The sequence below is a fragment of the Trichoplusia ni genome, unplaced genomic scaffold (assembly GCF_003590095.1).
Source record: "Trichoplusia ni isolate ovarian cell line Hi5 unplaced genomic scaffold, tn1 tig00002051, whole genome shotgun sequence".
Taxonomy (NCBI): domain Eukaryota; kingdom Metazoa; phylum Arthropoda; class Insecta; order Lepidoptera; family Noctuidae; genus Trichoplusia; species Trichoplusia ni.
Window position 1 is genome coordinate 18,144 of NW_020800189.1, and position 15,326 is coordinate 33,469.

The window sequence follows — 15,326 nt, forward strand, 5'->3', positions numbered from 1 at the left end:
AAAAGATTATAGACTGGCATGTCTAGTATCTACTTAAAATTGTTCATGACAGCCTTTCAAAGCTTTCAGCTCATTTCAAGAAAGTCTCTTCCGTGGACGAAAGTAGAAACTTACAAATATTATCAACACTAAGTCTAGAAATAATTAAATAGTATAATGAGTTTTGAGTTTTAAGAGAACTCACTCATCTACGGACCGTCAAGCGTAGCTAAACCTGTGATTAATGAACTTGTGCAGTTATAACTTAGCTTAAATAAAAAAATAGTAAACAAATATTAAGGAACTGCGTTTCAATAACAATGTAACATGAAAATGAGGTTGGATACGCGAGCTTCATAATGTTACTACAAATAAGGAACAAACCAAGGCTCGTTAAACTCTGCTTTTAATATTGTTTTTCCTTTACTCACATGACTCAGTTTATGCGGATTTTCTTGCATATTTAGTAACTACGTGATTTACTATTCGCAAAGGCGTTTAAATGTGTATAGATATAAGTTCCTTTAAACTGGTTAATACCGGTTAGTTTATTTAATTGTTAATATGATTCCTTTGTTTACGTATATAATAAGCATTACAAGAGCGCATCTCGAGTTCAAATCTAAAAGTTTGACGAGTAAGAAAAAATGTAGGTATGATTAGAAAAAACCGTTTCATTAAGTTATTTTGAAACATATTTGATGGTTGACATGCGTCATGGTCGCTTCCTATTTAAACAATGTTTTTTCTTCACCGTTTGTTAATGGTGACATTCTAATTCAGAGAATAGATATATTTGAAAAAGCCACATTAGTACTTATCTATGTTGGGGATCGAACCTGCACCTTCGTGCACACAAATCCGTGCACAGTACCGCAAGGCCACCGCGACCTTGCTACCAATAGAAACATTATATTTATCCTTGCTGTTTACACTACTAACTTTGTATAGAGGTATCATCGAAAAAATATAGGTATGTTTATATAAATTGATGGATTGCAATAATAATAAAGAATTTCTGTGTCCCGTTTGGACAATGCTTCGTCTTCTGCAATTCGTGTAATTGGCCTTTATTCGTGTACAATTTTCGGAATTAATTGATGAGCCTTTGAATGACAAGGTTCCTTTGACACCTTTTTACAGTGCACTCGTGCGCGATCATTATTATTGAATGTTTTCTCGACATATATAAATCTGCAAAATATTAACAATTGATACAAACATTTCCACAATAAAAACCTTTTTATGGAACTTGTAAATTAAATGTTGCCTATTTACCTATTTGTTGGACTTATGTTGTCTTGTTATGTTGACATATAGAATTTCGTCTTTAATCAGCTATGTATATCTATTAATACACAAGTAAAGTAGATGTGTATCATGTTAGGATTTTGTTAGGAGAAAATAAATATTTTTAAAGTACTAATACAGTAAGTTTGAAAATAAATTCACAATACGTGTTGTGTACACGATCTAAACAGAATGAATCGGGCGTCTACAACGAAAAATCCCTTTCATACCACCCATATTCAAGTGGAATAAAATTGAAAATGCATTTTCCAACGTAAGCTTGAACTTTAAACTGTGGAGCGATACGCGCTGTTGTAATATTCAAACAACAGATGTTGAGGCTTTGGCTTACCCGCTCGAATGGGCTATTGATAACTTCCGATATTTTGTTTGATTTGAAATACTGTCGATACTTCACTAACGCTTAGCTTGGAAGTTTCTGTACTCTGTCGGAGTGCAAAGCTTCAAATCAGTGTGCGGGGACCGTGACAGCTCAGGCCAGCTTACGAAAAATTTGATTGACAAAAACCGTCCCTCCATGTTTTCCTTTGAAATGGAACCTCTATTTTTAGATGCGGGTCGAATCAGTTTTTTGAATTAAAACTCTCTTGTTTCTTTTTAGTTTCGTGACCAAATTGTTAGAATCTAAATCGAGTCTGAACTGCATCCTAGCAATCACGATTTAACCTTTACACTATTTCTTATTTTCAAATTGCGAGGACGCTTATAAGGCGTAGTATTAGAACAGGTACATATTTTCACATAAGCGCGTTTCCCACGCAGATAAAGAATTCAGCGATAATTACTAGTCGGCCCAACAGTTAACACTAGGTGCAGTAAATACAATTTAACGTTTGGTATCGACATCGATCCGTCGCCTTACGGCCGCTTTCTATATTCGATCCCGAATCTAAGATTAAGATCAATCCAGATTTTTCTCAATCCCTCGATTGAGCTTGAATCTGCATTTCATTAATCGATCTCGTCTCGAAATCGATCGAAAAAAAACGGATAGATCGCTCTGCTAAACGTTTTGTTTTACGCATGTGCAGAAAAAGTACTTCAGCGATTATTAATGAGTAAAAAGGTGGCTTTTTTCTTAAAGCTTATCTATTTTATGCACAAAATACAAAAATAAATGATTGGGAAGTCGTAGCGGTAAATACTACAATATTCTACCTGAAGATTAGAAAAAGCATAAACGACAATAAACGTTTATTGATGAGCAACGGAACGTCAGTCAATCGAAAAGTTGTCAGTCAGTTTGACATTAACATAATATATTTTAAAATCGCAAGTTTATTTGTTGTTTGTTTTTCCGATGTCTCAGCTATAGAATAGAATACAGCGGTAATATTCGAGCGCATTCAGAATAAGTTCACGCGCCATCTGTACAAGAAACTGTATGGCGTGTATCCGTTCTACATACTCATGGATCCCACTCTGTTTGTTCTGGGCATGGTTGGCAATAATCAACTGTATATGAGACGGGAGTTTGCACTGGTCGTCTACTTGGTGAAGGTGCTTCGTGGAGTGGAGAATCACCCGGAAGTATTGCAGTGCTTGAGTGGCGGAGTGAGCGGCGAAGCCCACACCTACTGCTGGTTCCTACCGCGAGAACAAATTTGCTCGCCAAAGCACCTCTTACAAGAGCTCTCCACACCACCAACTTCTTCAAAATCAGACTGACGTGTTTTTAATAATGTAATGTGTTGCAATTTTTGTTTAGTTTAAGTTCTTTGCTGTCGCATTAGGGTAAACCCTGTAATGATACTTCATGGTTTTAAATAAATAAATCAAAACGAGAATATTATAATCGTTATCTATTGATTCCAGTATTACAGATATTGGTAAAAGTGTACTTAGTACACAAAAACTATAATACCGAAAGCAAAAAAGTTTAAGCGTCAGCTTATGCTTAGCAATCCAAAACAATTACTGAGCGCTGGTCTTCAGCTTAAATCCTTGACCCCCGTTTACAAGTACAGAAAAACAAATTTTGAGGACAGAGTTTGTTCTTCTTCGCTGTCACTACTATCCCAGTCCGATAGCTGAGCTAATACTTCAAGATCGCTACCACTATCACTTGAAAATATTTCTATTTTCACACATTTCTCCGTACAATCCGTAAAAAATTGGGGATCGCGATTATAGATCAAAAACGTCAAAAAATGGATTTGTCAAAACCAGAGATCGGTTATAGAAAACGCATAACTGTTACTTTCATACAAATACCAATCTAAAATCTCGATCCGCCCTCCCAAAGATAGATTGAAGAAAAAGATCGAGAAAACGATCCACGGATCGGTTATAGAAACACTAAAAGTTGAAAATGGATTCAAATGTCAATCTCGATCCGTAAATTAGGGATTGAGATCGAATATAGAAAGCGGCCGTTAGTCACAACAGTGTCGATAACACGCCACTATGCGCTACAGTTATCCAATAGTCATCTGTTATATTGGTGACATGTGGACTTTACAAAGTAACAAAATGTTAAAGGTCGGCTCATCAATAGCTTCTATTTATTCATGAACTTTACAAATACGCTGTTATATGTCTCGTCAATTTTGATATTACTTGTGTAGAGGTTGATAATGCGTAGGAAAACAGCGATCGTTTTACAAATTAGCCTGTCAAGGATAGCTGGTACCTTATTTTTCATCAAGATACCTAACTGAATAGATTATGAGAATATTGTGTTTGGTGTACTTTATAAAATCTTTTGACTAGTCTTGTCGGGTTCACGCCCTACAGCTTTATTCATTTATTCTTGTTGCGATTTACCGCGCGTTATTCGGAACGAACACCAATAATTTACTACATGACCTTAAACAAAAGACGCAGTCAAAATTGTAATGTCTCCACATAGCAATAGAAAACTTAAGCAACACCAACTCAATTACTTTCATTTCCGTACCGCACTTGTTCTCATGTTCCGAGATTGGTACTTCTAAGGTTTGAACGTTAGAAAACTTATGGCTTGTCTTCACTTTAATACAGTTGTAGGGATACCCATCGATTCAATCCCTGACATGAAAGTGACACATTTTGAGACGTTTGTGTTACGAAGGGTCTATACCCGAGAAACATGTAAATTGATAGATGATTTACGATGATAATGTTATAAGAACGCATTTGTTAAACAATAGAAAGTAAGAGTAGAGATACAAAGATAATCGTATACCAATTTCATGTTTTTAATAAATTTTTGCTCCTGTAGTATTCAAAACCAATAATTACAATAGTTATGCTAAGTAATGTTAGGAGTATACAATATTTGTACTTATACAAGTTGCGACTTTACATATGAGACAGTCGGACTCACGACACTGAGGGTTCTGTAAAAATAGCCTGAAGAAAACCAAATGGGTTGAGTGACGTATTAATTAGTAATTATCAACCAGCAACTTTAATAATTATCCTTTATTTGTAGTATTTATTGTTAAAGCGCAACAGAACAACATTATCTGTAAAAAAATAAAATTGTGGTTCAGCCTGGTTACACAAATGGATTCATAGACACAAACCCCTTAGCCTTAGTAAGAGGGTTCCCTTTGAAATTTTATTTTATTTTGAGTACGGAACCCTAACAATTGGTTTGCCAAACAAATTCAGTTGGTAAACCGTATCCGTCGGCAAATCTCTGTTGTACTAACTAGGAAAGCAAACAAGAAAACTGAACGTTCAAAGCACTAAAAACTTTTGAGTTTTATTTTTGTTAGCTTTTCCTATTCGGCGTAATAGCCGGCGATTACGTGCATGATTAACGGCCGCTTTCTATATTCGATCTCAATCCCTAATTTACGGATCGAGATTGACATTTGAATCCATTTCCAACTTTTAGTGTTTCTATAACCGATCCATGGATCGTTTTCTCGATCTTTTTCTTCAATCTATCTTTGGGAGGGCGGATCGAGATTTAAGATTGGTATTTGTATGAAAGTGACAGTTATGCGTTTTCTTTAACCGATCTCTGGTTTTGACAAATCGATTTTTGACGTTTTTGATCTATAATTGCGATCCCCAATTTTTTACGGATTGTACTGAGAAATCTGTGAAAATGGAAATATTTTCAAGTGATAGTGATAGCGATCATGAAGTATTAGCTCAGCTATCGGACTGGGATAGTAGTGACAGTGACGAAGAACAAAATCTGTCCTCAAAATTTGTAATTATGATTGTGATGTATCGAGTGGCTGTTTTTTTTCTGTACTTTACTTGTAAACGGGGGTCAAGGATTTAAGCTGAAGACCAGCGCTCAGTAATTCTTTTGGATTGCTAAGCATAAGCTGACGCTTAAACTTTTTTGCTTTCGGTATTATAGTTTTTGTGCTAAGTACACTTTTACCAATATGTAATACTGGAATCAATAGATAACGATTATAATATTTCGTTTTGATTTATTTATTTAAAACCATGAAGTATCATTACAGGGCTTACCCTAATGAGACAAATTAGAACTTAAACTAAACAAAAATTGAAACACATTACATTATTAAAAACACATAAACACGTCAGTCTGATTTTGAAGAAGTTGGTGGTGTGGAGAGCTCTTGTAAGAGGTGCTTTGGCGAGCAAATATATTCTCGCTGTAGGAACTATCAGTAGGTGCGGGCTTCGCCGCCGCCACACGTAGCGGTCCGGTACACACACTCAAGCGCTGCAATACTTCCGGGTGATTCTCCACTCCACGAAGCACCTTCACCAAGTAGACGACCAGTGCAGCCTCCCGTCTCATATACAGTTGATTATTGCCAACAATGCCCAGAATAGAGTGGGATCCATGAGTAGGTAGAACGGATACACCCCATACAGGTTCTTGTACAGATGGCGCGTGAACTTATTCTGAACGCGCTCGAATATTACCGCTGTATTCTATTCTATAACTGAGACATCGGACAAACAAACAACAAATAAACTTGCGATTTTAAAATATATTATGTTAATGTCAAACTGACTGACAACTTTTTGATTGACTGACGTTCCGTTGCTCATCAATAAACGTTTATTGTCGTTTATGCTTTTTCTAATCTTGAGGTAGAATTACAGTATTTGTCGGCTACGACTTCCCAATCTTTTATTTTTGTATTTTTTGCTATTTCTAGTGATTATACATAAAGTAGATAAGCTTTAAGAAAAAAAGCCACCATTTTACTCATAAATAATCGCTGAAGTACTTTTTCTGCACATGCGTAAAACAAAACGTTTAGCAGGGCGATCTATCCGTTTTTTTTCGATGGATTTCGAGACGCGATCGATTAATGAAATGCAGATTCAAGCTCAATCGAGGGATTGAGTAAAATCTGGATTGATCGGAATCTTAGATTCGGGATCGAATATAGAAAGCGGCCGTTAATTGGTTCCCGGTATCAGGTGTCAGCACAATTGTGGCCGGAAAATCGAACTGAGAACCAGAAACCAACGTAAGCCCAAATACGAGGAAGAGTAGAATACAATTCCTGTTAATGTGTGGATGATATATACAATTAGCCTCTACTCGGTACTTCAGATCAGCGTATGAGACGGCAGACTTAGACTTAGGTGGGTAAACATAGAGAAATTCTAACAATCACTTTTCAATATTATGTCTATCTTCTATCGTTAGATGTGGCAACTAGAGATAAAGTTGAGACATATTTCATGTACAGATTATGTCAAAGGGCCGCCGTAAAACAAAAACTATTTTGGATTAAACACTTGAGTAATTCTATTACCTTTGTAATTTTATTCTTCTTTGAGACCACTTATCGTCATAGACATGTGACGTTCCTACAAGAGTTAACTGAATCGCTCAAATATATAGGATGACATGACATTTCTTTTTAAGTCATAAGACCTTCAGACGTAAGTTGTTATATTTGTCGGAGTGATTTAATCAGCTTTAGGTATTTGTAGAAAGGGCCACTTTCTAAAAGCGCAATATAATTTACCTGTAAAATATCGATTGAATATTTGATTTTATTTAATGATTGTGATATAGAGTGAGGTCGACCCCACATGTGCACCCGCTATAATTTCCTACACGTGTATTTACTTCGAAGGTTCCTATACCTACATGTGTATGCCACGTTTTGCATGAAAATAAAACAGCCGTCATTTATCATGCTTCCAAAGTAATTGAATGGTTTAAACCTCGGTAAATAATATGGAGCTGGCGATCTTCTAAATCGCGTGGGAGAGCAATCTGTATTAATATTGTTACAGTTCTAGTACAGCACAGTACAGTACAGTACAGTACAGTTCCTGCTCCGGTAGAATTAGCACGGTATCCTAATAAAATACAATATGAAAAATATTTCAAATGTGCCTACGTGTTTCAAATATGTTGAAGAAGCTGCATAAACACAAGTTAAAAGAAAGGACGCGAAAACACCGAAAAGTTTTCGCGGATGTAGAAACTCGCTATGGCGGTATGGCCTATACATAAAGATATAGGTACGGTTCGTAGTCGTGAACCAGGCAAACTATTCGACATTTCAGGGACCTACGTCATATATTATATAAGTTGCACTGTACCCGGTATAGGTCGGGTCCGCGAACAGCCAAACTTCGTATGGCAACTAAGAATTTGTCAAACGTGAATCACAAACTTGATCAATAAACTTTCGGTCTGCTGTGGTGGCTGTATGTTTGGATGTATTTGGTCTTGATTGCAATTTACTCGAGTTACGCCAAGTCAAACGGCTTATTAATACTCCGAAGACCGAATAATGTTAGCAGTTACTACAGTGCGTAACTGTATAGTATACGTCTACGTATGTACCCGAATAAAATATCAAAAATCGATAACAAATTCAAATTTAATTCGTTTTATAAATGTTTCATATTTGAAATTTTATTCATATTTAACTAAGCAGTTAAGTAGGGGATTTTAAATTTCAAGTTTGAAGTGAAAAGTCTAGGAGAATTCAAACATGCAAATTACAAAAAAAAAACGTTTTTTAATAACATAAGACGACCGAAAACATTGTTTCCCCGACTTCCGAATGAATTTATTACCTCTACCTATTTAATATAATTGATAATTCAATCTCGAATGAAAGTTTAATAAACATCTGTATCGCTATAGTTTGCAACTTTACATGGTGCTCAATTATTCTCGTCGGATTGTTACGGTTTCTCCAAGAAAACTTGGAATGAATCTTTGCCTTGCTAAGTGTCAGGTGACGTTCGAAACAAATCAAATCTAAACTTGGCTCACTAGTCTCAGCACCGTTCTAAACCTGGCATTGATTAAACATTTAAGTTCATACTAATATTGTTCGCGCTAAAATAGCGCCGTCTGTCGGCTTGCATGTTAAGGGGCGGTCTAACTATGTTGTGACAGTTTTCGGACATTGTCGGGTCGTTTAAAGCTTCGTAGTTGTTTAATTATTTAAACAGAGATGTTCTCTTGTAGAACGACACGATAAAATATCGTCAGCTTTTTAAGTTAACAGATTTGTTGATAGGTTTTTAAGATATCTATACAGTTATCTAATGTTGTAAAAACTGCAGTCATCCAACAATTAATAAATCGTCACGTAGAATACCCCTATCACTTTCTTAGAAAAACCACATAACTGGATAATGTTATGCCGAGATTAGGCTAAAAGCTATTTATTAATCTGATGTACGAGTTCGACGCTGAATGCTTTTCAAATCTTCGAAAGTCTTAGAAAATATTCCCGAAGATTTACTCACGACATTGCAAGTGAAGAGAAAGAGCTACATAGTCGTGTGTATCCCTGAACGATAATAATCGTAATGTATTTTATATTTAAAGTCGGTCTACTCCCTAAGCTCCTGGACTACATAAACATTGTGACATGTAAACGATTGCGCTGTGAGTTGAACGGACACAGGTTAGACACCGCACAGATGAATCGATGTAACGAGACAAAGCAAAAAATACACACAAGTACCTACATGGTTATGGCTCCTGGGTTGTAATACGAACAAAAAAAAATATTGACTGTTAGACGACTGATACTTTATTTATTAAATCACCTTAAAACGCGAGTACATGTGCTTCTTACCGCGCGCTTCTTTAAGTCCTTTACGCTCAATCTCGACCACGATCCGTGATCAAAAACTACGAACAATACGAAATTTTAACTAGAAACTAAGTGTTCAACAAATGAATATGAAATGAAAGATTTTGAAAAACACATGGACTAATGATCTCTTGTAAACGTAGCCTTATGAGAGACTCCTGATGATGCCAAATCAATGCACTTCATGCTTTCACACGAAGCTTAGTGCTGAGCACTGCACACACACAAACCCATACAAACCAGTAGAAAGGTAAACTACATGAGGAAATTTTAATTTTTCTATTCAAAAATTGACAGATTGTATTCAAAATACCTAACATAAACTACAATATAATGGTCTTCGTAATTGAAAGCAAGAACCCTGTTTTCATTAAAAATTAAGTCACAACAAATTGAGATCTGATATCCGTTATTCCTTGAAATAACTCAGAGCTGGCAATATTTTTTTCCTGAACACTGCAGTTTTAATAGACGGTTATACAACCGTTTATTTAAATTACCACCACTATTACCTAGAAATGTCTTAACGGCGTAAGTACAAAACGTTCAAGTAGTGCTTATTTATAGACCTGAATCCTTTTACCGTCTTGAAAAGAATTGTTTAACTGAAGTTTTTCAAAGTAATAGCAATAAAAACCCCTGTAATTTACCGTCCGATTTTTCCATGTCCATTTACATTTTCAAATAGATAACGGTTATATTGCTACTAAGGTAAATGCGGCTGAAATAATGAAAGACCGGACCAAAGAAATGACTAATCAATTGCAGGGTACGTCGCAGCAAATAATTCAACATGACGGCGGCCCACACATGTTTATACTTCACACAGTAATCGATTTTATTTTATTAATGCAAGTGGCCTTAACGTGCGGATCAATCATTTTGAATAATGTATACAGCGTAGGCGTAAGCTTACTGCTTAGGTAATCAAGTGCACTTTGCATGCCACTTAAATTAGTTATCGTCATTTGATGTCTTTCCCTTTTATCGTTAATTCATAAGATACCAGTACTTAATAAAATGAGGTCAACAATATCTTTGATAACCGCTAACTTTTGGAAAAGTGGAACTTTACTTGGGATAATATCGGATGGCGTATTCTCCAGAAATAGCGCATCTCGCCTTGCACCTGTCGGTTTCTCAGCGCAATCAATCTCTAGTGTTCTGGCAACTACAATGTAAATATTCAACATTACAAATGTAATTAGCAATTAAACAAAACAATACTTATGCGCTTTAGGCATTATGAATACATGGAGAGGATATAAAGACTCTTAGAGGTAACAGATAGCAAGGACATCGAGCTCGAAATTTGTATCTTGTTGGATCTACACTTCACGAAATTCCATACAAGATTAAGTTTTGTACGGCTTACATTCTAAATCACATCTCTCAGACTAAATAGTAAATCTACTTCAGTTTATCAGTTTTCAGGTCTAGGTAATGGCAATTACTCAATAAATGTCATGGTTGAAGTAACGACCAAACTTTCGACCAACAGTCGTGAGTGGCAGGCCAGTTCGCGACTCGTGCGCTCGGCGTCCGGCTGTGTCGTGTAATTCCCGGAAATTAGTCCGTTTATTTATTTGTGTGAACATTTGATAAAAAGTTTCAATAATGGTGCAGTGCAAGAAATGCAACAAGAATGTGTCATTGGCGAAAGACGATTTTATAAAATGTAAAGGGACATGTGATTTAGTGTTTCATAAAAAATGTATCACAAAAACGACATTTAAAAACGAAAAATGTGAAGATTGTGTGTCCGCGCTCGACTCGCCTAGTCTTGACGACTCCAATTTAAGATGTATTCTGGCTGAAATGAATAGAAAAATGGATATTATCTACAATATGGAGAAAAAGCTAAGCGAGTTGACAGACTTAGTCGATTTTATATCTGAAAAATACGACAAGCTGTGTGAGCATCAAGTCTTAACAGAAAAAAAGATAAAGGCTTTAGAAAACAAAAACGAATTTCTGGAAAAATGTAATAAATCCCTAGAGGAGCGGGTGAACGATTTGGAAGAAGTAGACAGGGAGAAAAAGGTGGAGTTATGTGGCTTGGAGAAGAAGAATAACGAGGATATTACTAAGGTGGTAGTCCAAATGGCTCAAAAACTACAGCTCGAATCCAGCGAGATTGAGCACGCAGAGAGGGTTGGACGAGAAAAACCTGGTTCAGAGAAACCACCGCCGGTAGTAGTCACGCTAAAAACAAAAGCTGCGCGTAACGAATGGATTGGGAAACGTAAAACAAACCTGACGAATGGCCAAATATATGGCACACCTAATGAGAACCGTGTTTACATCAACGAAAACCTAACCCGATATAAGCGAAGCTTACTATGGTCTACAAAGATTCAGCTTAAAAAAACCCATAAATACATTTGGGTACAAGATGGTAAGATACTAATAAGAAAAAGTGACGATCAGAAAAAAATTATGTCAATTCGTAACGAAAGCGACATTCAAAAAATTGTAAACAACGACCCACCTTTCGAGGCCCGCTAGTTATACCTACACAGGTCGCAAGCGCACATAGTGCGGAGTGCACACAGCGTGTTCACAACAATAAATAAAAATGGATCCTTACGAAGCTATTGTTACACAGGAGTGTCATTATGATCGTTTTTTAAATTTTACAGCTTGGAACCAAACTATTTCAAGTAGAATAAACAATTTAAATATATTACATTTAAATATTCGTTCACTGAGAAAAAACTTTAATGAACTTCTTGTATTATTAAAATACAGCATACAAAACATACATGTGTTGGTGTTGTCCGAGGTTAATGTTAGAGCAGATGAGATACAATTATATGGTATAGAAGGATACAGCTTATTTTCAAAAACAAGAGAGAACAAAAGAGGAGGTGGATTAATTATATACGTCAAAAAAGACCTTAATTTTCTAGAAAAAAGAACACAGATACAATCAGCAGAAGTGTTGCATGGTGAGCTCAATGTGGACAATTATATTTTAAATATCATCGCAGTTTACAGGCCACCAAAGACGAATAAATTACAATTTATATCGGACCTAGAACAAATCATAAGAAATATCCCAGAAAATGAAAATATTATTGTAATAGGCGACATCAACATAAATCTAATAGGAGTAAGTGATATACGCTATGTATCCAAATATAAGGACTGCTTGTGTGAACTAGGCCTACAGTGTGCCATACCGGCCGGCGAGGTGACGCGGGAAGCGATCGTCGCGGGTGTAAGTGAAAGGTCGAGCATCGACCACGCGTGGGTGCGAGCGAGACAGCTGCGTAACTGCGCGTCCTACGTTATTGAATGTTATTTATCGGATCATCATATTATTGGTGTATCATTTCCTTTAGCTTCTAAAATAGTCATGGACAATTTGAATTCAAATTGCCGTTGTATAATTAACAGTAAATTAGTTTTTAAGAAAATAAGTGATTATAACTGGTCTCAGCTGTTGTCTATTGAATGTCCGTTAGAGTTATATGATAAGTTATTATTAGTATTTAGTGAGATTTATAATGATAGTAAAAAGGTTTTGCCTAGCAATAAAAAAAGAGAAACACAACCGTGGATAAACGAAATCTTAAAAAATATGTTATTGCGTAGGGACCAACTATTCAGAGACTGGAAAGAAATGCCAAATAATAATACTAGAAGATTAGAGTATACGCGGTATAGAAATAGGGTTAATAAAGTGTTATTTAGAGAAAAAAATAAATATAGACAGGAAGAAATAAAAAAATGTAAAAGTGATCCTAAAAAAATATGGGAAAAAATAAATAGTTGGTTAGGTAATAAGAAAGCTAATATAGATGATATAGTAAATAAATATTTTGGTAATAATGATACAATGTATAATATATGTAATAAGTTTTCAAATACATTTACTGAAGAGATAAATAATATAAAGCATAATTGTACTTTAAAGTTCCTAGATAGATCTCAGTATGTTAAGCCAAGTAATGTATCATTTCGTTATCAGCCAGTGACAAGTAATTCAGTATGTAAAGTTATAGATAATCTAAGCAGTGAAAAGGCGCCAGGAATAGACTGTATTCGTGTTATAGACTTGAAGCTAATAAAAACAAAAATTGCGCCGGTTTTGGCACACTTTGTCAATATGTGTCTCTCGGGAGGTCAATACCCTAGCCTACTAAAAAAAGCCATAATAAGACCGATATACAAACAAGGAGATCGCACTGATTATACTAACTATAGACCGATTGCTATCTTATCTGTTATTAATAAAATTGTAGAAAAAATTGTAGTAGGTCAGGTCAGCGAATACTTAGAGCAGCAACAAATTCTATCCGATACTCAGCACGGCTTTAGGCGCGGTCGTAGTACCACGACGGCGCTCACGAGTTTTTCTGAGTTTATAAATGATAGACTGGACCTGGGTCACCAGGTACTGGCGTTATTTATAGACTACAGAAAGGCGTTTGACACCTTAAATCACGAGGTACTGCTTCAGGCGATGGATGAGTGTGGCATCAGGGGTCCAACTAATAAATGGTTTCAAAATTATTTAAGTGACAGAACGATTCAGACTAGCATATCGGGTGTGACTGGGAAGGAAGCCGCAGTGACTCTGGGTGTGCCAACCGGCTCCGTGTTCGGACCAGTTGGTTATATCATGCATGTAAATAGCGTCGCTAATGTTATTAAAAATTGTCGAGTGTACATGTACGCCGACGATATGTGCTTGCTATACTCGTCCAAAAACATACAAGAGGCCAGAGCTGTAATCCAAGCGGACTTCAATAACATCACCAAATGGGCACACGATAATGGTATTATATTAAATATTAGCAAAACTAAAGTAATGCACATATATTCACCACATAACCTAATAGCAAAACATATCTCCATTTCAGATATCAGTATACAGGGACACACATATGAGTGCTTGCACGCGACTTACATAAACTGTGTCTGTAAAAATATAGAATATGTTAAAACTTTTAAATACCTAGGTCTGTGGGTGGACTGTAACGCTAACTGGAAGACGCATGTTGATTCAGTGTGCACGAAACTTAGGGCAGTCCTGAGCAAGTTTCATGCATTAAAGGCACCGTTGAGCAGAAAGACATTACGTATTGTTTACTTTGCATTAGTTGAGTCATTAAGTAGCTATGGACTGAGCACATATGGCCGGACATTTAAAACTTATTTAGATATTATTAAGTCATTGCAAACCCGCTTTATGAAATTCCTTGTTACCCCTAAAACAAAACGTAAATGTAACCATAATTATGAACAACTGTTTCAAGTGTGTAAAATACTTCCTATTCATGAAAGGGTCAAATACTTGGTGATTTTAGAACAATTTTATAGTGATAATTTTAAAATAAAAATAAAGAATAGTTATAATACAAGACGTGTAAGAGAACAGCAATTGATCCGTCCAACGATAAAGAACTATTATGGTGAAAGAACCAACAAGTATTTGATCCCCTCGATATATAATAATTACGACTGGCTTAGAAAACTAAATCCTAAAATAAGTAAGCTAACCTTAAAGAATAAGTTACGCAATATGTTACTTAAAGAATAATTTTTATAAGTAGTTTCATGTTCCTTTGTATTTTGTATTTTGTATTTGTATGTTTATTTGTATTTTGAAACTTTAATACGTGTAATATCTATCGAGCGCTATTCCCGCCGACAAACTGTCACACAGTTTGGTGGGTTTAATTATTTTGTTATATGTTTTTTAGAACCAATAAAAGATTTTATTATTATTATTATTATTATACATACACTCGCGCACTAATTGAAGTTGTCACGAATTTAATTGACGAATACATGCAACCTGGAATATTTGATATGTTTTTACCCTCCGCATGGGCCACTACTGAACGGACAAGCAACGAATTAAGTTTTAATAAAACCTCTGCTAAAAGTCTGCAGTCCAGTATAAATAATGTTTAGTTTAACCTTTAAACAGTTAAACAAAGAGTTTGGATGAGTTTCATTATTTACTTTCGCTTTGAAGTTATACATAAATAAAGCGCCTTATGA

General features: G+C 35.7%; 1 protein-coding gene across 1 annotated transcript; it reads left to right on the forward strand.

The window, feature by feature from the left end:
• The first annotated feature begins 10,831 nt into the window (after positions 1-10,831).
• On the forward strand, positions 10,832-12,670 carry LOC113507429. Its single transcript, XM_026890286.1, has one exon. It carries the CDS (start codon positions 10,926-10,928, stop codon positions 11,814-11,816), a length of 891 nt encoding a protein of 296 aa, XP_026746087.1. The 5' UTR covers positions 10,832-10,925; the 3' UTR covers positions 11,817-12,670.
• The last annotated feature ends 2,656 nt before the right edge of the window (positions 12,671-15,326 follow it).

Coding starts and splice junctions, on each gene's coding strand:
- LOC113507429 (XM_026890286.1), top strand. CDS start 10,926: ATGGTGCAGTGCAAGAAATGCAACAAGAATGTGTCATTGGCGAAAGAC.